Raw genomic sequence first — 23,516 nt, forward strand, 5'->3', positions numbered from 1 at the left:
GGAAGGAAACAGGTTTGCAGAAGTACTGAAACATGAACACAATTTATTTTATTCATTTTCATTTAGTATTAAATTTATATCCCGCCATGTTTCCTCTTTGAAGGAACTCAAGTTTCAAAGGCCTCAACAGTGGCCAATAAAATGAAATGAAACCTATCCTCCCCAAGACCAATCCAGTGACCAGAACAGAGAATGGCATGGAGGAGAGAAGAATGTTCTCCTTATAGTGGAAGTCAGATCCATACAATTTAGAGTATCTCCGAAGTAAGCCTAATCCTGAACCATACTGCAACTCCCTGTTGTACCTATAATGCATGATATGTAACACGAATTCCTGATAGTGTGATGGCATGATTTTTTAAAAAAATTATATGGTTGAAAGATATCCAGGAGCAATATAATGCCATACAGACAACCTTTAAGTCCACTTCCCGTTGAGTGGGAAAGAGCAAAAGCCCAGTGTGGAAACGATCCTGTAGCTTAAGGAATAACTCAGCACTTTCAACAATGTTATTGGCCTTCTTACACATGTACTTGACAGGAAACTAGAGTAGCAGGGCATGTTTCAAAGTGATAGACACCCTAAGTCCTTCTCTTGATTAGATGATCTTTACAGTTAAGACTGGGCCTCAACAGTATAATGTAGCATTTGGGGAGGAAGATGCAAGCCAGGAGACCAGCCCCAGAAGCCAAGATGGAGAAGACCTCCACAGCCACCATGGACTTCCCCTTGGTGCTCAGGTAGGTGGGCACAAAGGACACCCAAACACTGCAAAACACCAGCATGCTGAAGGTGATAAACTTGGCTTCGTTGAAGGTGTCAGGCAGTTTTCTGGCTAGGAAAGCCACCATGAAGCTGATGACAGCCAGAAAACCCATGTAACCCAGGACAGTGTAAAACATAATGACTGAGCCTTCATTACATTTGACAATGATTTCTCCAGCCAGGGAATGGAAGTCCAAGACTGGGAATGGGGGAGAGGTCACCAGCCAGAAAGCACAGATAACAGCTTGGATGAGGGGACAGGCCAGGACAATGGAGTTTGGAAGTTGTCTCCCCAAGAGTTTTCTGGCCATGTTTCCTGGCTTGGTGGCCATGAAGGCCAGAACCACTGTGACAGTTTTTGCAAGCACAGAAGAAATGGCAATGGAAAAAATGATGCCAAAAGCAGTTTGACATAGAAGACATGTGACCTTCATGGGGCGACCGATGAACAGAAAGCAACTGAAGAAACAGAGCAGGAGAGAAAGAAGGAGGACATAGGTGAGGTCTCGGTTGTTGGCTTTGACGATGGGTGTGTCACGGTGTAGAATGAAGGTGGCCAACACTACAGATGCAATCAGAGAGAGGAAAAGAGCCAGAGAAGCTAAAATGAACCCCAGTGTCTCCTGATAGGAAAGGAAGTGGGTCTTCTTGGGGAAACAGTGGTCTTGGTTGCTGTTTGGATGTTGATCTTCTGGGCATGGATCACAGTGATCTGCATCTGGAATGAGCAAAAGTATCTCAAACATGGCATACATGTTCTTTTTGTACAGACAGTGCAGGCCACAAAGAAGGAGATGGAAATGTCAGTTCCCTAGCTGACTGTCCATATAAGCGTGCAGCCTCCCTTTTCGTATTTTCTCTTTATGTTTCAACAACATATTGCATAAGACCAGAGTCAGGAAGGGTACAAAACACTGCTTTCCACCTGTGTAGGATAGCCCATGCTAGCAGACCCATATTCCATATTCTGCAAGAAGAAAAACCTGAAGTGTGTAACTAGAAATTGAAAACTGTTAAGGGTAAGAACATCACCACAGCCTGTCACGTGCAGAGCCTTCCAAATATGGCATTTGCTTCAGATGACACACTTTCTTCAGAGGAGATGTATTGGTGCAGATGCTTGGAAATAGCTGACAGGAATCAATATAGATTAAACAGCAGTTTCCTTGACATTGGAGTATCATGCTCCCATTGCTACAACAACTAATCACCATTCAGCTTCATGTTTAATGCCCAAACTACCGAGATTGGAAACATGGTGTTTAAAACACTATGCATGAAAAGGTGAGCCAAGGCAAGTATTTCAGGATATTATTCTTTATTATTTAAGCAGAAGGTTTCTTCAGGAAATTGTGAATAGTTTGCAAAACAGGAAACCACCGAGTTATGCAATCCCCAATAGTTTTTATGGAGAAACTGTTCATAGGTTAAATGGCCGTGTCTTCTCCTTGCACATGATCTTCCCATGCTAACCCCGGTATGCTCTGCAGTTGAACAAGGTTCTCAATGCTTGAGCTACCTGTCCGGTTAGAAATCGTCCCTTCTGGGCAACGATCACATCTGTAGCAGCAAACCGGCTTCCCCTCTGGAACTTTTCTCTGGTGCCCTGGAGAGCATCGTTCCACACACCTCGCAGAGGGAGGCACCTAAAAGGGGAGACAGAAATAGTTGAGGTTTTACACGCAATGGATGTTGCACCAAAATAGGACAGAGTTACTCAACAAAGTTTCCCAATACACAATGGATAGGATCACCAGTTTAGAAAGTCTGAATCTTTTCTGGAATTCTGCAAGTTCCTTAGAATCATCGTAATGGATGGAAGCTGATGGAGATATACATGCTCATACAGATGCAAAAACATCAAGCTGCCTCCTACTGCATCAGACCCTTTCTCTGCCTCTCTAGAGATGCTGGAGAAATCCTCCACAGACCCCAGTGAGGGGTCCGCTACACCATTTGCGTCCCTGCTATTTGATGTGATAGGCTATGTTAATCTAACGTAGCCTATTGTGTGAAAAAACAGGGACACAAATGGCGTATTTGCATCCCAGCTCCAAAGTCCCTGCTGTGGTTTTGGAGCTGGCCGGCGGCTCCCTGGATTCAATGCAGAGTGGGGCAGCTGACAAGAATTCTGGTGGAGGAGGAACGGATCGCTTCCCCCCCCCCGGCACCCCCCCCCCCACGGACCACAAGGTAACGGATTTGTACATCCCTATACCTCACCCACTCTTGTCTGCACTGAGTGGAAGTCGCTCTCCAAGCTTTAAGACTGGGGCCTTTCTCCAGCCATACCTGGAGATGCCAAGGACTCAGACTGGGAATTTGCATATAAAGATGGTTCTTTCTCACTGGAGAAGGACCCCTTCCTGCACTCAATTGGCCTTTGGTCTCATCTAGAAAGACACCTTCTGTTCTCAAGCCATAGAACTGCAGCATTCTTTATGGCCCCCATGACATTCACTTCAAACCCACCTCTGTAGCCCACATGATTGCATCAGCGTGAATGGTGAAGTCTTGGTCAGGCGGAGCTTCCAGATCCACCTGTCCAACTTTGGTGTGAGCTAAAGATTCATTTGGGAAGAAAATCACATTCACAATATCGTATCTCTCTCCCTTTTTAAAGAAAGAGACTTCATCTCCAGCACTGTTGTTAAACCGGACATTCCTCAAAGAGGCAAGAATCTGAAATAGAGGAGAGAATTATAAACAGGGTAATGCTGAGTGAGTTCTGGTGTCTTCTGACATTCTGTGACTGCCATCAAGTTAGAGACTTCTTCTTTTCTTTACTCTATTGTTTTGATGAACACTGAAGGTGCATTCAGATGGCTTCATTGGGCAATTGCTCAAATATGCTTGGCCAGTGGTTTGCCCATTTTTCTTTGGTGTCTACTTGCTACAAGCCATGTTCCTCTCTTTGTGTGTGTACCAGAAGAAGTAGGGTGGTGCCATCAAGTTGAACAACACCTGAGGTGTCCTCATGCTGCCTGGCAAGAATGAACATGGGGCAGGGGGGCGGAGAAGCTGCCTGTTTTTTGCTCCTGGAGATGAGGGGTGGGGAGAAGAATACTGTGTATTTGGGGTGACAGTGTGCTTGATTCATCCTCCTCAGTAGCCACAGTTTTAAATACATGATTATCACAGAAGCACCATTGGTCTCTACTGCTTTTTATTCACTTCCTAGTGCTCTTTACGGGAAATGATGGCCATGAAAGAATATCTATGGGGAATGTCTCTATTGGGACCTTTAGAATGGACAAACAACCCTTCTCCTAGGCTCAACCTTTGCTTCCAGGATCAGACCACCGAGAAACCACCAAGGAACCAATTATAATATTGTCAACTCTCAACGAGGACGTTACCTGCCATGGCTGAAGATTCAGCAGCCTCTTGCCTCCGCCTCTCAATGCATGTTTGGATCCAGATGAGGACACAGCATGTAACGTGTGTGCAATTAAATAGACAGCATTGTAGATACTGTAGCTGTAACTGGACATGGTCACTGCAAGGATATGGCTCTGCAGGTCCCCTACCTTCTCCTCCCCAGTGCAGTTCCTCCATCCCCACGGAGAGATTTCTCCTGGTTTCAGAAAGTCACAGTTAAAGGTGAGTCCCCACCATTGTTGTAGAAATACATCTCCTTGTGGTTGGTGTGGATTTAAGGCCCAGAGAAAATGTGTGAATTCTGGCATATCCTTCCTGTGGACTCTGAAGTGCAAAGCACCATGGAAACCTTTGGCCTTGTATAAATTTTGTCTTTCCGCAGAAGTTTCCCGATGGGCTGTCGTGATCCAAACCTTCCTAAAGGGGGTTTTGGTCTTTTCTTCATGAATAGTCAAGAACGTTCTTAATATGAGTACAACGTTGGTGTCCCCAAAGGCAATAATCACTTGGGGTTCAAACCAAGCACTAGGAATAGATCCAAGATATGCTTGCTGTAAAAGGAGAGGGCTTGATGGTTCGAACATGTCAGTGAAGGCCACACAGATGTCCTTCTGCTTGAGCATTGGTGTCAGTGTCTGGATGAAATTTTCACCTCTCTCCTCAGTTAAGGCAACCATCCCAATCCAGTTCCAATGGAAATGCAGTAGCAGCCGGACAAGGCCCACATATTGAGCAAGTTCGTTAGTATCAATCCGGTAGAAAGAAGGAAATTCTGTTTTTTCTCCCTGAACAGGGTCAGCCAAACCATAACCGAGCTGAAAGAAGGATTTTCTTGTGAGTCTACTGCAGTGAATTTTGTGCTCCTTTCAAGACTGACACATTTTGAATGGCATAATCTTCCATGGACTGCTACAGCCAGCTTCAGATCCATGAAGTGCTATCAAGAAGGAAGACATCCATTTGAAACATGGACATCTAATATGAAATGAAGCTCTCTTTAAGGTTCCCCCCCCCACTGAGGATATCAACCCAAAAGTCAGGGCTGCCCTGGAGGTAACCTTGGCACAGTTTCTTGCCATTGTCCTGAAGAGGCCCATGTCACTATACTGAAGCAATAGGACTCTTTGTCAGTGTGGTGGGGATTTAGGGTCCCTGTCCAATAGGACACTTTGGTCAAACAGTTCCATTGTCTGTCAAAATCCATTAGGACACATGAAATGGAAAATGTGACATAATGATAGTTGGTCTTAATCAGAAACCCCGTAAGTTCCTCTACTCGGAACACTTTCCGTTTCCATCCAAAGATGTGTGGCTGAAACAGAAGCTCTTTTGTATGGAAATGTGTCCCAATACATACAACACTGACAAATGTTATATTATGGTGGGTTCAGGTTCCCACAATCACTGGAGGAATTAACTAAGTGCATCAACTGACTGCAGCAAAATCAAGAAGGAGTCTTGTGTCACTTTGTTCAAGAACATGAGTAAAGAAGAAGAGCCATGCTGCATCACACCAAGGGTCCATCAAGCCCACCATTCCTTTCCCACAGTGGCCAACTAGCTGTCAACCGGAAGCCTCTAGGAGGATAGAAGTGCAACAGCATCGTCCCGTCCATGTTTCCCAGCAACAGGTCTACTTAGGCTTACTGCCTCTGGTTCTGGACGTAGAACATAGCCATCAGGACAATGAGCCAATGAGAGCCTTTTCCTCCAGGAATTCATCTAACCCCCTTTTAAAGCCATCCACGTTGGTGGCCATCACTACATGTTGTGGTAGCGAATTCCATAGTTTCACTATGCACTCTGCGAAAAGGTCTTCCTTTTCTCTGTTGTGAGTCTCCAACCAATCAGCTTCATGGGATGACCCCAGGTTCTAATATTTTGAGAGAGGCAGCAAAATAGCTCCCTATCCACATTCTCCACACCATGCATAATTTTGTACACCTCTATTATGTCTCCCCTTACCCTCCTTTTTTCCAAGCTAAACAATCCCAGCTGTTATATCCTTCCCTCATGGGCGACAGGGGGAGATGCTCCAGCCCCTTGATCATCTTAGTTGCCCTTTTCTGCACTTTTCCCAGCTCTACAATATCCTTTATTGGCAGTTTTATTCTCAATTCCTTGTCCAAATATGCCAAACATGGAGTTTGCCTGTTTTACAGCGGCCACACACTGGGCTGACACACTTTCATCAAGCTGTCCACCACAACCCCAAAACTGTTTCCATGTTAAGTCACCACAAGCCCAGATCCTATCAGGTTATTCTTGAAGTTGGGATCTTTTGTCCCAGTGTGCATCACTTTCAATTGCCCACATTGAACCTCATTTGCCATTTGGATGCCCATTCTCTCAGTTTGGAGAGATCCTTTTCAAACTCTTCACAATCCCTCTTTGTTTTAACTACCCTAAATAATAATAATTTGCTGTCATCAGCAGGGATATACACTGCACTGCACACTACTCATTCCAGACCATTTATGAACATGTCGAAGAGCATTGGTCCCAGTACAGAACCTTGTGGGACCCCACTATTTACATCCCTCCATTGGCAGAATTCACCATTTACTCCTGTCTTTGCTTCCTGTTATTAAACGAGTTACTGATCCATAAGAAGAGCCGTCCTCTTCTTCCCTGACCGCTAAGTTTGCTCAGGAGACTTTGATGAGGGACTTTGTCAAAAGCCTTTTGGAAGTACATGCAGACGATGTCTAATGGGTCACTCTTGTCTACACATCAATTGAAACTCTCAAAGAAACCGAGAGTCAGTGTGGTGTAGTGGCAAGGGTGTTGGACTGGGAGCTGGGACATCCGGGTTCTAGTCCCCACTCGGCCATGGAAGCTCACTGGGTGACTTTGGGCCAGTCACACACTCTCAGCCCAACCTACTTCACAGGGTTGTTGTTGTGAGGATAAAATGGAGAGGAGAAGGATAATGTAAGCCACCTTGGGTGCCTTGCAAGAGGAAAAAAGGCGGTATATAAAAGCAATAATAAAATAAATAAAAGGTTCCTGAGACAGGACTTACCTTTGCAGAAGCCATGCTGATTCTTTTCCAGCAGGCCTTGTCCTACTAGAGGCTTGCTAATTTTATCTTTCATAATGCTTTCAACCAATTTACCCAGAATAAACCTTAAGCTAACTGGCCTGAGATTTCCCGGTTTGCCCCTGGATCCTGTTTTAAAAATTGGTGTTACATTGGCCATCGTCCAGTCCTCTGGTACAGAGGCTGATCTTAGGGACATGTTGCATACTTTGGCTAGAAAATGAGCAATTTCATATTTCAATTCTTTGAGAACTCTAGCATGAATACCATCTAGGCCCGGTGAATTTATTTGCTTTCAACTGACTAGTCAAACAATAGCCATCTGAGACTGCTGGCTACAACCGAGTTTATCACGAGGCAGATTAGCCGAGGTCAGAAGGCCTCCTGCTCTTACCATCCACAATCAAGGCACAATACCACCCACTGCATGGCAGGAAATGGCTTCAGAGATTGGCCTCTCCATCTTAGAGTTCCTGAGGTCTGCAGATCCCCCACATCTCTCCCCAAATGAATCCCTCACCTGTGGGATCTTGAAGGTGCCCATTAAGGAAGCAATCTCCCTTGAGGATTTGGAATCGAGACCCCCAATAACAGAGAGCAGCTCATCTTGCTTGTCACATTTATAATTAGGAGACATTTGCCCCCATGTGGAGAGCAGAGACAGGCTGTTCAAGTGGATCCATCTTGCGATGTTGCTGTGGTCATAGATGCGAAAGCCAAGGGTGTGGTTGGGGAGGAGATAGATGTCCTTGTGGATCTCCTTCATGGTGAACGCCAAGGCCAGGACTTGCTGGTAGTGCTTGAATATCCTGCAGTGATGGGAGTTATGACGGGAGGTGAGTGAAGATATAATATAGTATAAGGTGGGAGGGAGACATTAGTTGCTGCTATGATTACCCAACTGAGAGTCTGAAATGTTTGCTTATCTACTTCAGCTCACCCAGAAATCAACCTTCCCCACCCCTGTCTTACATGAAGTCTGCGGAGGGTGGAAGGGTAGGCATTTCTTGGTCATTATGAAACTCTTCACATGAACCACAACCATTCTTTCACTCTGCCTACCCTCCTTGCACCAAGCAGCCTCTAGAGGCAGGTCACCTGTTCTCGCAGTTCACAAGGAAGCAGAGGTATGATGGCCAACCCTCCCCAGGTCACCCCCACCCTCAGCTCTATTCAGAGGAGGAGACTGCAAAGCCAGCTTCTGGCTCAAGACCCTGAAAATTATTTATTCCTAACTCAGTTACAAGGAGGACACAATCCAGCGACTTCAGTGTTGGTGAAACAAAGTATGAAGTGCCCTCCCAAACTATTGGTTGAATGCACAAATCCCAGCTTCCAATTGCCCCTTCTCTGCCTTAAACACACACACACACATACACACACACACACCTTTCCTCATATTTCGCCTTGCAGCAGTAGATGCAACAGCAGAGCTTGGCTCCCACAGTCTCTGGAAATTATATTCCCCAGGGTTTCTGTGTCACTACCATCACACCATCCATCTTGCCAGAAAGGGAGAGAGGAATCGTGCTCCGGCTTAGAATGGGACCATACATAGCTCAGTGCGACACAGCACAAGCTTTGCATCCTTTACATGAGGAAGGTCCCAGGTTCAATGCCCGGGTTCTCCAGAAAAGTCAGGAAAGCTCCCTGACTGAAACCCTGGAGAGCTGCTGCTGCTGCCAGTCAGTGCTGATGACTCCGGGCTGGATGGACCAAGGGTCTGACTCGGTATACTGCAGCTTCCTATGTTGCCATGCAGCCGGAGAAGAACCCCCAGGTTTCTGCTTCTCATTACAGGTTGATGCCAAATTAGGATCAGCCTGGAAGGAGCCCTCTAACCTGCAAGCAAAGAAGGCAAACATCTGTCCCAGATCCCTCTTGTGGACACTTACAAAGCAGAAGTGCGGAGTTCTGGTGGTGCTAAACCACGAAAGTCCTGAGTCTCTTCATAATTATTCATGCCAACCGGTAAATTCCCTCCGACAATGAGGTCTCCAGGGCTGTGATAGGCTTGCAGTTCCTTAGGCCTGGTCAAGAGGCAGGTGGTCCTCAGGATCCTCTGGGTGGCCTGAGGCACCATCCAGAGCAGCAGCAGCGAAATCATCAGCGGCACAGAGACACCTTCCCTCCTAGGTCAGCGACCAGACAGACCCTGAAGAAGAGCTGAATATACAGGCCCCAGCAGGGGAATTCAAGCGTAGCCAGAAATGATCAGCCCTGAAGTCATCAGACACTGCCCCGCCCCACATGGAAGGGCCCAGGACATCTTTATATGAAGCATGTTTTCTCCTGGATTTTGTTGTTTTTGGTTGGGTGGGTGGAAATCCATGGGGGTTCATCAGAAATTACTGTCATTTCCACAATTCCAGAGTGGCAAAATAGCCACAGCACCACAGCACTGAGCTCCCTTTGCACAGTGGAGGGAGGAGGGAAAAGTTTCAATTGCTTCTCTGTGGGGCAGACAGGCTCTGAGATTGGACTTGAGTTGTCATGGTCCAGCCTTGGGCCTGTGTGGAGCTGAGGACCTAAATCCAAGATGGAGTCCGAGCTTGTGCCAAAGTTCATTAGCCCAGATAGGTGACTGGGGAAAGGGAGGAGCTGGGTGTGGCAGAGTCATGCTCAGTGATGCTTGGAGCCACCATAGTATGTGAGCTGTGAGTCTAAGCTTAAATGCATCTTTATTTCTCTTGCAGGCCGGATGGAAGTTTCTCTGTTAGCTGAAAAGTCCATCTGCTAGTTTCTTTTGACAGTTTATATATGATCGTTCAGATAACATATTGCTGTCTCGGGACTGATCTTTTCCCTCCCTGTTAAAAGATTGTCAAGTTCATTACTCAAGTTTTCTTTTGTCTACTTCAGCTGCCTGTTCAAGTTACTGGCCCACAAGAAACAGCATGCAGCCAATTTGGAGCTCCACTTTCCATTTAAATCCTTGTAGCTATGGGGAAAATAGCCAGTAAAGAACCATCAAGGGAGTTTGTCAAACAAGGCATACAGATATAGAGTACATTAGTGACAGACTCTGAGATGGGCCCCCTCAGGGCCAGGGGGAAGGAGAGACCGGAGGAGAGAGCCAGTCTCCTGTCTGAGGAGAAACCGTTCTGTGAGAGACTCTGAGGGGGATTACGGTAGGCCAGTGAAACGCGCTCATTCACCTGCAGAAGAGGCCTCAGCGCTGAGAGGCCGAAGGCCTAGCGCTGCTCTTCCGCCTCTCCTGAATGGATCTGCCTCGGAAGGAGCAGTGGGAAAATACTGGGGGTTGCAAGATAAAGACAACGATGTCCGGACCCCCTGTAAAAATTCAGGGACTGAGGCAGGATGACAGCACAAGGAAAGCCTAATCTGGGAGCCCACTTCTCTGTTTTGCTTGGATCTTTTAAAAAGGGGACCGGACCCCCTCACGTTCTTCTGCCCCAAGGAGGAGGATTTTCCAGCTTAAAATGGAGAGACGGGGGAGCTCTTGGTGGTGCAATTAGCACAGAATGACCTGTCACAGGCGAAGGCATGGAGGTGTCAGCTCTCTTCACACCTGGCAGTTCATCCCACTACAAACCGGTCCTTTGGATCCCAGATCCTTTCCGGAAGTTGAACCGGCCCTGTATACGGGCATCTCTCCTAGCGCGTCCCTCTGCTCTGTCCCTTCTCATGGCTGCACGGAAGAATCAGGACAGAAGGCTGATCGGTGGATCCTTTGGATTCCACAGCAGGAGGGAAGTCGGGAGCCCTTCTCGTGACCTTGACGGTGGAGGGAGCCCCCCTTCCGGATGCATCTGCTTGGGTCCTCATGGTGCTGCCACAGGAGGCTTCCCATCGACAGTTCCCCCCCCCACTTCCCCTTTATTCTGGCTTCCGAATGACCCTGCAAGGTGGGCTAGGAGAAGAGATAGTGACTGGCTGGCTTCCCCATCATACAGATGTTAGGGATGTCAGAGAATTCCATGAAGGATCTCAGTGAAGCTGAATGCCAGTGCATTTGGCCCCCCGAAATCTGTCGTGGAACGAAGCCCCTGCCCCCCAACCCACGAAGGGTGCGTGGGACGAAGTGGCACTTATTTCACATGCCAGTAAGGTAATGCTCCAGATCTTGCAAGGTAGACTCCAGCAATTCATGGAACGAGAATTGCCAGATGTACAAGCTGGGTTTAGAAAAGGCAGAGGAACTAGAGACCAAGTTGCCAATATCCGCTGGTGAATGGAGAAAGCCAGGGAGTTTCAGAAAAACATCTATTTCTGTTTTATTGACTATTCTAAAGCCTTTGACTGTGTGGATCATCACAAACTGTGGCAAGTTCTTCGTGGTTTGGGGATACCAAGTCATCTTGTCTGCCTTCTGAGGAATCTGTATAATGACCAAGTAGCAACGGTAAGAACAGACCATGGAACAACGGACTGGTTTAAGATTGGGAAAGGAGTACGGCAGGGTTGTATACTCTCACCCTACCTATTCAACCTGTTTGCAGAACACATCATGCGACGTGCTGGGCTTGATGAAGCCAAGGCTGGAGTTAAAATCACTGGAAGAAACATTAACAATCTCCGACATGCAGATGATACCACTTTGATGGCTGAAAGCAAGGAGGAGCTGAGGAACCTCATGACGAAGGTGAGAGAAGAAAGTGCAAAAGCTGGGTTACAGTTAAACCTCAAAAAAACCAAGATTATGGCAACCAACTTGATTGATAACTGGCAAATAGAGGGAGAAAACGTGGAGGCAGTGACAGACTTTGTCTTTCTAGGCGCAAAGATTACTGCAGATGCTGACTGCAGCCAGGAAATCAGAAGACATTTACTTCTTGGGAGGAGAGCAATGACAAATCTTGATAAAATAGTGAAGAGCAGAGATATCACACTGACAATAAAGGTCCGTATAGTTAAAGCAATGGTCTTCCCTGTAGTAACCTATGGCTACGAGAGCTGGACCATAAGGAAGGCTGAGCGAAGGAAGATAGATGCTTTTGAACTGTGGTGCTGGAGGAAACTTCTGAGAGTGCCGTGGACTGCAAGAAGATCAAACCAGTCCATACTCCAGGAAATAAAGCCAGACTGCTCACTTGAGGGAATGATACGAAAGGCAAAACTGAAGTACTTTGGCCACATCATGAGAAGACAGGATACCCTGGAGAAGATGCTGATGCTAGGGAAAGTGGAAGGCCAAAGGAAGAGGTGCCAACCAAGGGCAAGATGGATGGATGATATTCTGGAGGTGATGGACTCGAGCTTGGGGGAGCTGGGGGTGGTGACAGCCGACAGGAAGCTCTGGCGTGGGCTGGTCCATGAAGTCACGAAGAGTCGGAAGCAACTGACCGAATAAACAACAACACACAGCCCACTGTTAGATTTAAGGGGCCAACCAGGACTGAACAACACCAGTGATGCTACTGCTGATGTTCTCTGCTGTGTGTGTCCCTGAGAGCATTGTGAGGGACAATGTCGTGGTTCTCCGAGTCAATCGGCTGCTCGTGCTGACGGATACCCATTGCACAGTGACACACAGATAAGACTTTGTTGATTACTTGTCCATGTGTCACTCGTTAAATGTGCACTTCCTCCAACTGCACATTTCAAATCCTGTTGGAGCGCCCCTCTGATTTCAGGAGCCAGGGCTGGAATGGCAATGCCACTAATGGAGTGATGAGAGGGGACATCCCACCGAGGGCACAACCTCTTCATGAAGCGCAGGAAGACCTCGTCTTCCACCAGGGAGAAGGGAAGCATACATTGAGCAATGAGCTCTGTCAGGTCGTGATTCAACCTTCATGCCTGGACGCTGTCAGAGGGGAATTTCTGTGTCAGCGTGAGGCATTTCTCAATTGACGCCAGTCTCTTAGCTAAGTTGCCTTCTGTGCCCTTCTCACCCGGACCACTTTGTATGAGGTCTTTGGAAGACGACGCAAAGAAGGCGGTAATGTTCTTTTTGGATGTGGCAGGGACTTCCCATTGCTATCTTTGGGCACAGGAAGCTCATGATGCACCTCCATGTGTCGCCTCATGGCAGACGTGCCCACTCGTCCACAGCTAGGGATGTCAGAGAATTCCGCCACAGATCTCGGTGAGGCCGAATGCCAGTGCATTCAGCCCACCGAACTCCATCACGGAACGAAGCCCTCGGCCCCCCAACCCCACGAAAGGGGCACGGGAAGAAGTCCCTGCTGCCCCCACCCCATGAAAGGCGGGCGAAATGAAGCACTTACCTGCTCCCATCCACGCTGCTTTGTGAATGGTGGCTGTCCTGCAGCCGCCATTCACTTCCTTCTCTTCAGCTGTGATACGCTACGTAAATACTTACGTAGCCTATCATGGCTAACGCAGGGACGCCATTTGCGTGCCTGCGCAGGCCGTGATAGGCTACGTAAGTATTTATGTAACCTATCACAGGGGGGACCCCAGTATATGCAAATGGCAGAAGCTACCGCCATTTGCGTACTCTGGGGGGTTTTCCCCCCTGCCGTGATAGGCTACGTAAGTATTTACATAGCCTATCACAGCTTTGATGAAGAAGCGAATGGCAGCCGCAGGGTGGCCGCCATTCACAAGTCAGCACAGATGGCAGCAGGTAAGTGCTCCGTTTCGCGCACCTTTCGTGGGGTGGGAGCTCTGTCTCGCCTGCCTTTCGTGGGTTGGGGGGGCAGGGGCTTCATTCCAGCATGGATTTCGGGGGGCCGAATGCACTGGCATTAGGGCTCACCAAGATCCGTGGCAGAATTCTCTGACATCCCTAGCTGCTGGTCAATGGTGATCCTGGGAGGCCCATACTTTCATATGTGTAGGATAGCCCAGCTTGCTTTACTGTTTTGCTCTTGAGATGTGTGCCTTGGTGTTTGGCATTTCTGGTGTTGCTTAGAGTTTTGTACCTTGCTTGTAATTTCTTGGACAACCAACCTTCTCTCCCTCTTCCTTCCTCTTTGTTCCTTCCCCCAAAAACATTTTTACCCAACATCCAGTTGGTGTGTTGTGTCCTGAATAACTTCAGTGCTGACTACAGTGCCTATTGGCCTGGAAGGGAGCTCCTGGATTAATTCAGGGGAATCTGGTGGCCATATTTGGCCTGGTCTATCTTGCTGGGTTGCTGGGGTGAAACCAGGAATCCTTCACAATCCCTGAGAGAAAGCTCCTCAAAAAAGGATCAATTTGCCAATTCACAATGCATCGTCATCCTATAAAAAAACACAGATTTACAGAACAGCCTTATATTGGAGACATCAACTCTACTCTATCAGTAGAGGAGGCAAGTGCCCCATTGGAGCCCATACAATGGATCTTCCTTTTTAAATATACTCTTTGGGGGGCCGTATGTTAATTGCTGCTGGTAGCTGCCTAGTGCTAGGACCTACTGACAAGGGGTTCACTACCCAGTCCTGAGCACCTAAATCCACGTCAGCCTTCATTAATGCTGTGCTACATAGATGGATAGCATTTGTTTCAGGAGAACAAGATTCATTTAAATTTAAATACCTAAAGCCTGCCAGTCTTCAGGGCTTTGCTTTGGTAGCAACCAAGCAGAGGGCTGAGGGGTTTTTTGGAGCAAAACTAGGGATGTACGAAAGTCACTTACCTTTCCACGGATTATGTTGATGGTGGGAGGAGAGGCGTTCTGTCCCTCCCCCCGGAATCCTCGATGGGTGGGAGGCGCTCCGTTCCTCCCCTGCGGAATCCTCCACAGCCGGCTGTGCTCTGCAGCTGCTCTGCCAGAGCCATCCGCAGCCAGATTTCTGGCCGTGGAGGGCTGGGGGGGGGGGGAACCCGCATATGCAAATGGCGGCGGCTACGGCCGCCGCCATTTGCGTTCCTTATTTTTGGCCGTCTTAGTCTACGTAAATATTTATGTAGACTATGATGGTGAAAATGAAGGGGAATGCAAATTGCGTAGCGGGCTCTATTTGCGTCCCTTTTTGATTCACCATTTTAGCCTATGTAAATATTTACGTAGGCTAAAATGGCGAATCAAAAAGGGATGCAAATAGCACCCACTATGCAATTTGCGTTCCCCTTTATTTTCACCATCATAGTCTACATAAATATTTACGTAGACTAAGACGGCCAAAAATAAGGTACACAAATGGCGGCGGCCATAGCCGCCGCCATTTGCGTACGCAGTTTTTTGTTTTTTGTTTTTAAATCCAGCTATGATAGGCTACGTAAATCTTTCCGTAGCCTATCACGTCATTTGGGGGGGGTGTTACAAGACTAGAAATAGTGGCGGTGGCAGCCGGTCGGAAGACCAGCCGCTGCAGCCGCTGCCGCCACCAAAGCCGCCACCGCCCGGAAGATCCTCCCAGATAAGTCTCGTCCCAGGGGGGATCCGTGGGTGGGTGGAGGGGCAGGCTGTTCCGCCACGGAGTTCAGGGGGCCAAACGCACTGGCATTTGGCCTCACCATGATCCATGGTGGAATTCTCTGCTATCCCTAAGAAAAACCAGTTGACAACTTCAAAGTAACCAGCTCCTTGGAGGACCGAAAGGTCTCCTGGTCTTGAATGTCAACTGAATGACTTGGAGACGCGGAGAGTGCCTAGCAGAAGGCAGATCTTGACAAACAACTAACGTTTGAAGCTGATTCTCCAGTGGTGAAAAAGAACTCACAATCTTACTCTGTTTGGAGGTGGGCAAGAGATCATGATCTCCAGGTTGACTGATTCATTTAGAATTTGTCATTTAAAAATAAGACAAGTTATCTGTCAAGTTAGAATTGTAAAATGATACAACTAGCTGGAAAACAATGTTTCTAAAATATTAAGACAATTATCAATATCAATAATGAGTAAAAATTGAAAACAAAAGAAAAACTAAAAATCAGCATCTAAAAGCTCGGAATAAAATTATTTTTCCCAGTCTGCCTCAAACACCACTAGGAGATTCCTTTCACACAATGATAAAAATTGAGAGTACAATATCCAATGTAAAGCTTTTAATCCCCTCTCGTTGAGCCCGAGTCGGGCTTAGTTAGTCACATTCTCTGCAGGGGAGAATCAGCCTCTCTTTGCAAAAATACAAATCGCATGCAGTGATGTGTTGATACTATGACAATGTCAGAAGACTTAGTCAGTAACGTCATCCATTCATTCATATGAGGTTCTCTTCTCTTCTCAGTGCTGTTGTGAGGAAACACAAGAGCACTTTCCTTTTCCAAATGGTTGAGGGATCACCCAAGCTGCAGTGAGGATCCAACCTGTAAGCAGGGTGGGGGACCTCTAAGTAAACCCCAAGTGTAACTTTTCCAATACAAACTCCATAATTTGAGAGTCTAGTGAGGTGTTGAAACTGTTGAGTGAGATGTCAAGTGAGGTGACAAAAATGACGAAATTAATTGAAGAATTAAAACAAACGGCAGCACCCAAAATGAACGCCGCTACTCATGCGCCATCTTCTTTTGTAACCAACTCTAACCAGCTCTCTCTCACACAATGAACCGAACGCAGGCTGCTCTCCCCCACCTCCACCCCTGTCACTGACCGGAGACTGCTGGGTTAACTTCAGCTCCAATTTGGCAGCTAGAGCCTGAGGCAGTAAATTGGTGTCCAAAATATGGGTGTTTGAATACTGCCTTATATTTCTTAGTTAGATGCATCTCTGGCAAAAATACGACCTCTGGAAAGTGCATTGTAATTTCTGTTGTAACCCTTTTCCTCTTAACAATTGTGCTGCTTGACCATGTTCACACACACACAGAGGTCCCAGAAACGCACCACTAACCCTCTGCTGCTGCTTGGGCCTCTAGTCCACACGGCAGTGATTCCCCTGCCCACCACACCTGCACATTCCGTGGTCCACATGATGAGACACCCACAGACTTGCATTATGCAAATAAAAAATATTTTTAAAATAAGGACATGGCATTTAAAAAATCAATTCCATCAACGACAGTGGAAAGGGTGAGGAAAACATCAGTCTCTAAAATAAGGAGACTATACTTCTGTTCACAAATGATGGGCACCAAAGGGAGCCAACACAGACTTCGAGGAACACTCTAGCATGACTGAGTTTTTTCTTCTTTTTACTGTTAACTGCCTTTCTCCAGCAATATTTAACCAATCTCTCTGAAAATTTCCGGTGATGTAAAACAAGCATGTCTTTCTGGCATCTGCAAATTTCAGGAAGGATGGTGAAATCTTTGAGATTTTATATAGCTTAGAACAACGCACCTGCCTGATTTCCATTCCACATTACGGGACCCTGTTTTGTCCTTGACACCTTATCTAACAGGAGCCACAACCGGGCCTGCTATAACGAAGAGGTGCATTCTTATTTTTCCAATGTTCAATAAAAGGTCCCTGATTTTGAAGGAATCTGTTACTGTTGTCTCCTCTCTCACCCTAACTTTCCATTTTTCCACAACAGCATATTCATACATTTTACATTCCAGCTCTGTAAATATGGGTGTCGCTGACATTGACCATAATGTGTTCTTGCTGCTAGTATCACTCCCTCTATAAGTGAGCTCAGGGGGCAAGTGCCAACAACAACCAAGCCACAATGAGGTTCCTGAGAAACAAGAGAGAATTATGAGCATTCTGGAAGGAAACAGGTTTGCAGAAGTACTGAAACATGAACACAATTTATTTTATTAATTTTCATTTAGCATTGCATATATCCGGCCGTGTTTCCTCTTTGAAGGAACTCAAGTTTCAAATGCCTCAACAGTGGCCAATAAAATGAAATGAAACCTATCCTCCCCAAGACCAATCCAGTGAACAGAACGGAGAATGGCATGGAGGAGAGAAGAATGTTCTCCTTATAGTGGAAGTGAGATCCGTACAATTTAGAGTATCTCCGAAGTAAGCCTAATCCTGAACCATACTGCAACTCCCTGTTGTACCTATAATGCATGATATGTAACACTAATTCCTGATAGTGTGATGGCATGATTTTTAAAAAAAATTATATGGTTGAAAGATATCTAGGAGCAATATAATGTCATACAGACAACCTTTAAGTCCACTTCCAATTGACTGGGAAAGAGCAAAACCCCAGTGTGGAAACTATCCTGTAGCTTAAGGAATAACTCAGCACATTTAATAATGTTATTGGCCTTCTTACACATGTACTTGACAGGAAACTAGAGTAGCAGGGCATGTTTCAAAGTGATAGACACCCTAAGTCCTTCTCCTGCTTACATGATCTTTACAGTTGAGACTGGGCCTCAGCACTATAATGTAGCATTTGGGGAGGAAGATGCAAGCCAGGAGACTAGCCCCAGAGGCCAAGATGGAGAAGACCTCCACAGCCACCATGGACTTCCCCTTGGTGCTCAGGTAGGTGGGCACAAAGGAGACCCAAACACTGCAAAACACCAGCATGCTGAAGGTGATAAACTTGGCTTCGTTGAAGGTGTCAGGCAGTTTTCTGGCTAGGAAAGCCACCATGAAGCTGGCGACAGCCAGAAAACCCATGTAACCCAGGACAGTGTAAAACATAGTGACTGAGCCTTCATTACATCCGACGATGATTTCACCAGCCAGAGAATGGAAGTCCAAGACTGGGAATGGGGGAGAGGTCACCAGCCAGAAAGCACAGATAATAGCTTGGATGAGGGGACAGGCCAGGACAATGGAGTTTGGTAGTTGTCTCCCCAAGAGTTTTCTGGCCATGTTTCCTGGCTTGCTGGCCATGAAGGCCATTACCACTGTGACAGTTTTTGCAAGCACAGAAGAAATGGCAACGCAGAAAATGATGCCAAAAGCAGTTTGACGTAGAAGACACGTGACCTTCATGGGGCGACCGATGAACAGAAAGCGGCTGAAGAAACAGAGCAGGAGAGAAAGAAGGAGGACATAGGTGAGGTCTCGGTTGTTGGCTTTGACGATGGGTGTGTCACGGTGTAGAATGAAGGTGGCCAACACTACAGATGCAATCAGAGAGAGGAAAAGAGCCAGAGAAGCTAAAATGAACCCCAGTGTCTCCTGATAGGAAAGGAAGTGGGTCTTCTTGGGGAAACAGTGGTCTTGGTTGCTGTTTGGATGTTGATCTTCTGGGCATGGGACACAGTGATCTGCATCTGGAATGAGCAAAAGTATCTCAACTTGGCTTACATGTTCTTTTTGTACAGACAGTGCAGGCAAGAAAGAAGGAGACAGAAATGTCAGTTCCCTAGCTTACTGTCCATATAAGCGTGCAGCCTCCCTTTTCGTATTTTCTCTTTATGTTTCAACAACATATTGCATAAGACCAGAGTCAGGAAGGGTACAAAACACTGCTTTCCACCTGTGTAGGATAGCCCACGCTAGCAGACCCATGTTCCATATTCTGCAAGAAGAAAAACCTGAAGTGTGTAACTAGAAATTGAAAACAGTTCAGGGTAAGAACATCACCACAGCCTGTCACATGCAGCCCCTTCCAAATACGGCATTTGCTTCAGATGACACACTTTCTTCAGAGGAGATGTATTGGTGCAGATGCTTGGAAATAGCTGACAGGAATCAATATAGATTAAACAGCAGTTTCCTTGACATTGGAGTATCATGCTCCCATTGCTACAACAACTAATCATTGTTCAGCTTCATGTTTAATGCCCAAACAACCGAGATTGGAAACCTGGTGTTTAAAACACTATGCATGAAAAGGTGAGCCAAGGCAAGTATTTAATGATATTATTATTCTTTATTATTTAAACTGAAGGTTTCTTCAGGAAATTGTGAATAGTTTGCAAAACAGGAAACCACCGAGTTATGCAATCCCCAATAGTTTTTATGGAGAAACTGTTCATAGGTTAAATGGCCGTGTCTTCTCCTTGCACATGATCTTCCCATGCTAACCCCGGTATGCTCTGCAGTTGAACAAGTTGGGCAACGATCACATCTGTAGCAGCAAACCGGCTTCCCCTCTGGAACTTTTCTCTGGTGCCCTGGAGAGCACCATTCCACACACCTTGCAGAGGGAGGCACCTAAAAGGGGAGACAGAAATAGCTGAGGTTTTACACGCAATGAATGTTGTACCAAAATAGGACAAAGTTACTCAACAGAGTTTCCCAAAACACAATGGATAGGATCACAAGTTTAGAAAGTCTGAATCTTTTCTGGATTTCTGCAGGTTCCTTAGAATTATCGTAATGGATGGAAGCTGATGGAGATATACATGCTCATACAGATGCAAAAACATGAAGCTGCCTCCCACTGCATCAGACCCTTTCTCTGCCTCTTTAGGGATGCTGGAGAAATCCTCCACAGACCCCAGTGAGGGGTCCGCTATGCTGCTTGCGTCCCTGCTATTTGACGTGATAGGCTATGTTAATCTTACGTAGCCTATTGTATGAAAAAACAGGGACGCAAACGGCATATTTGCATCCCAGCTCCAAAGTCCCTGCTGTGGTTTTGGAGCTGGCCGGCGGCTCTCTGGAGTCAATGCAGAGTGGGCCAGCTGACAAGAATTCTGGTGGAGGAGGAACAGATCGCTTCCCCCCCCCCGGCACCCCCCCCCTCACGGACAGCAAGGTAAGGGATTTGTACATCCCTATACCTCGCCCACTATTGTCTGCACTGAGTGGAAGTTGCTCTCCAAGCTTTAAGACCGGGGCCTTTTTCCAGCCATACCTGGAGATGCCAAGGACTCAAACTGGGAATTTGCATACAAAGATGGTTCTTTCTCACTGGAGAAGGACCCCTTCCTGCACTCAATAGGCCTTTGGTCTCATCTAGAAAGACACCTTCTGTTCTCAAGCCATAGAACTGCAGCATTCTTTATGGCCCCCATGACATTCACTTCAAACCCACCTCTGTAGCCCACACGATTGCATCAGCATGAATGGTGAAGTCCTGGTCAGGAGGAGCTTCCGGATCCACCTGTCCAACTTTGGTGTGAGCTAAAGATTCATTTGGGAAGAAAATCACATTCACAATATCGTATCTCTCTCCCTTTTTAAAGAAAGAGACTTCATCTCCAGCACTGTTGTTAAACCGGACATTCCTCAAAGAGGCAAGAATCTGAAATAGAGGAGAGAATTATAAACAGGGTAATGGTGAGTGAGTTCTGGTGTCTTCTGACATTCTGTGACTGCCATCAAGTTAGAGACTTCTTTTCTTTACTCCATTGTTTTGATGAACACTGAAGGTGCATTCAGATGGCTTCATTGGGCAATTGCTCAAATATGCTTGGCCAGTGGTTTGCCCATTTTTCTTTGGGTCTACTTGCTACAAGCCATGTTCCTCTCTTTGTGTGTGTACCAGAAGTAGTAGGGTGGTGCCATCAAGTTGAACAACACCTGAGGTGCCTCATGCTGCCTGGCAAGAATGAACATGGGGCAGGGGGGCGGAGAAGCTGCCTGCTTTTTGCTCCTGGAGATGAGGGGTGGGGAAAAGAATACTGTGTATTTGGGGTGACAGCTTGCTTGCTTCGTCCTCCTCAGTAGCCTCAGTTTTAAATACATGATTATCACAGAAGCACCATTGGTCTCCACTGCTTTTTATTCACTTCCTAGTGCTCTTTACGGGAAATGATGGCAATGAAAGAATATCTATAGGGAATGTCTCTATTGGGACCTTTAGAATGGACAAACAACCCTTCTCCTAGGCTCAACCTTTGCTTCCAGGGTCAGACCACTGAGAAACCACTAAGGAACCTATTATAAGATTGTCAACTCTCAACGAGGACGTTACCTGCCATGGCTGAAGATACAGCAGCCTCTTGCCTACCCCTCCCAATGCATGTTTGGATCCAGATGAGGACACAGCATGTAACGTGTGTGCAATGGAATAGACAGCATTGTAGATACTGTAGCTGTAACTGGACATGGGCATTGCAAGGATATGGCTCTGCATGTCCCCTACCTTCTCCTCCCCAATGCAGTTCCTCCATCCCCACGGAGAGATTTCTCCTGGTTTCAGAAAGTCACAGTTAAAAGTGAGTCGCCACCATTGTTGTAGAAATACATCTCCTTGTGGTTGGTGTGGATTTAAGGCCCGGAGAAAATGTGTGAATTCTGGCATATCCTTCCTGTGGACTCTGAAGTGCAAAGCACCATGGAAATCTTTGGCCTTGTATAAATTTTGTCCTTCCGCAGAAGTTTCCCGATGGGCTGTCAGGATCCATGCCTTCCTAAATGGGATCTTGGTCTTTTCTTCATGAAATGCCAAGAATGCTTTTAATATGAGTACAGTGCTGGTGTCCCCATAGACAATAATCACTTGGGGTTCAAACCAAGCACTAGGAATAGATCCAAGATATGCTTGTTGTACAAGGAGAGTGCTTGTTGGGTCGAACATGTCAGTGAAGGCCACACAGATGTCCTTCTGCTTGAGCATTGGTGTCAGTGTCTGGATGAAATTTTCACCTCTCTCCTCAGTTAAGGCAACCAGCCCAATCCAGTTCCAATGGAAATGCAGGAGCAGCTGGACAAGACCCACATATTGAGCAACTTCATTAGTATCAATCCAGTAGAAGGAAGGAAATTCTGTTTTTTCTCCCTGAACACGGTCAGCCAAACCATAACCGAGCTGAAAGAAGGATTTTCTTGTTAGTCTACTGCAGTGAATTTTGTGCTCCTTTCAAGACTGACACATTTTTAATGTCATAATCTTCCATGGACTGCTACAGCCAGCTTCAGATGCATGAAGTCCTATCCAGAAGGAACATATCCACTTGAAACATAGACATCTAATATGAAATGAAGCTCTCTTTAAGGTCCCCCCTACTGTGGATATCAACCCAAAAGTCAGGGCTGCCCTGGAGGTAACCTTGGCACAGTTTCTTGCCATTGTCCTGAAGAGGCCCATGTTGCTATACTGAAGCAGTAGGACACTTCTAAGTGTGGTGGGGATTTAGGGCCACTCCCAAATAGGATAGTTTGGTCAACCAGTTCCACTGTGTGTCAAAATCCTTTAGGACACATGAAATGGAAAATTTGACATAATGGTAGTGTATCTTAATCAGAAACCCCGTAAGTTCCTCTACTCGGAACACTTTCCATTTTCATCCCAAGATGTGTGGCTGAAACACAAGCTCTTTTATATGGAAATGTGTCCCAATACATACAACTCTGACAAATGTTATATTATGGTGGGGTTAGGTTCCCACAGTCACTGGAGGAATTAATTAAATGCATTAACCAACTGCAGCAAAATCAAGGAGTCTTGTGTCACGTTGTTCAAGAACACTCATACAGAAGAAGAGCCATGTTACATCAGACTAAGGGTCCATCAAGCCCACCATTCCTTTCCCACATTGGCCAACTAGCTGTCAACCAGGAAGCCTCCAGGAGGACAGAAGTGCAACAGCACCATCCTGTCCATGTTTCCCAGCAACAGGTCTACTTAGGCATACTGCCTTTGGTTCTGGACGTAGCACATAGCCATCCGGACTATGAGCCATTGAGAGCCTTTTCCTCCAGGAATAAAT

At 46.5% G+C, this 23,516-nt stretch overlaps 2 protein-coding genes across 2 annotated transcripts; both read right to left on the reverse strand.

Moving 5' to 3' along the window:
• Nucleotides 1-2,070: 2,070 nt before the first annotated feature.
• LOC146340981 (vomeronasal type-2 receptor 116-like) lies at nt 2,071-4,956 on the reverse strand. Its single transcript, XM_084808243.1, has 3 exons — nt 4,126-4,956; nt 3,239-3,448; nt 2,071-2,412 (listed from the first exon to the last, which is right to left on the reverse strand). Exons 1-3 carry the CDS (start codon nt 4,822-4,824, stop codon nt 2,194-2,196), a joined length of 1,128 nt encoding a protein of 375 aa, XP_084664369.1. The 5' UTR covers nt 4,825-4,956; the 3' UTR covers nt 2,071-2,193.
• A 166-nt stretch (nt 4,957-5,122) lies between these two features.
• On the reverse strand, nt 5,123-13,442 carry LOC146340982 (vomeronasal type-2 receptor 26-like). The gene is made up of 3 exons (XM_084807300.1): nt 13,385-13,442; nt 7,711-7,999; nt 5,123-5,230 (listed from the first exon to the last, which is right to left on the reverse strand). The coding sequence occupies exons 2-3, from the start codon at nt 7,954-7,956 to the stop codon at nt 5,123-5,125; spliced, it is 354 nt and encodes a 117-aa protein (XP_084663426.1). The 5' UTR covers nt 7,957-7,999; nt 13,385-13,442.
• Between the last annotated feature and the right edge of the window lie 10,074 nt (nt 13,443-23,516).

Source organism: Heloderma suspectum, chromosome 6, assembly GCF_057233095.1.
Source record: "Heloderma suspectum isolate Gila_16-S chromosome 6, 16-S_ref, whole genome shotgun sequence".
Lineage (NCBI taxonomy): Eukaryota > Metazoa > Chordata > Lepidosauria > Squamata > Helodermatidae > Heloderma > Heloderma suspectum.

Bases quoted from the DNA above. Each gene is read 5' to 3' on its own strand.
- LOC146340981 (XM_084808243.1), bottom strand. From the start codon at position 4,824: ATGGTTGCCTTAACTGAGGAGAGAGGTGAAAATTTCATCCAGACACTG. The intron at 3,449-4,125 runs GTAACGTCCTCG...CCTCTATTTCAG, and splicing joins TGAATCTTCAGCCATGGCAG to ATTCTTGCCTCTTTGAGGAA. The intron at 2,413-3,238 runs GTGGGTTTGAAG...CTCCCCTTTTAG, and splicing joins CAATCATGTGGGCTACAGAG to GTGCCTCCCTCTGCGAGGTG.
- LOC146340982 (XM_084807300.1), bottom strand. From the start codon at position 7,956: ATGAAGGAGATCCACAAGGACATCTATCTCCTCCCCAACCACACCCTT. The intron at 5,231-7,710 runs GTGAGGGATTCA...GGGCCTCTTCAG, and splicing joins GCACCTTCAAGATCCCACAG to GACAATGGCAAGAAACTGTG.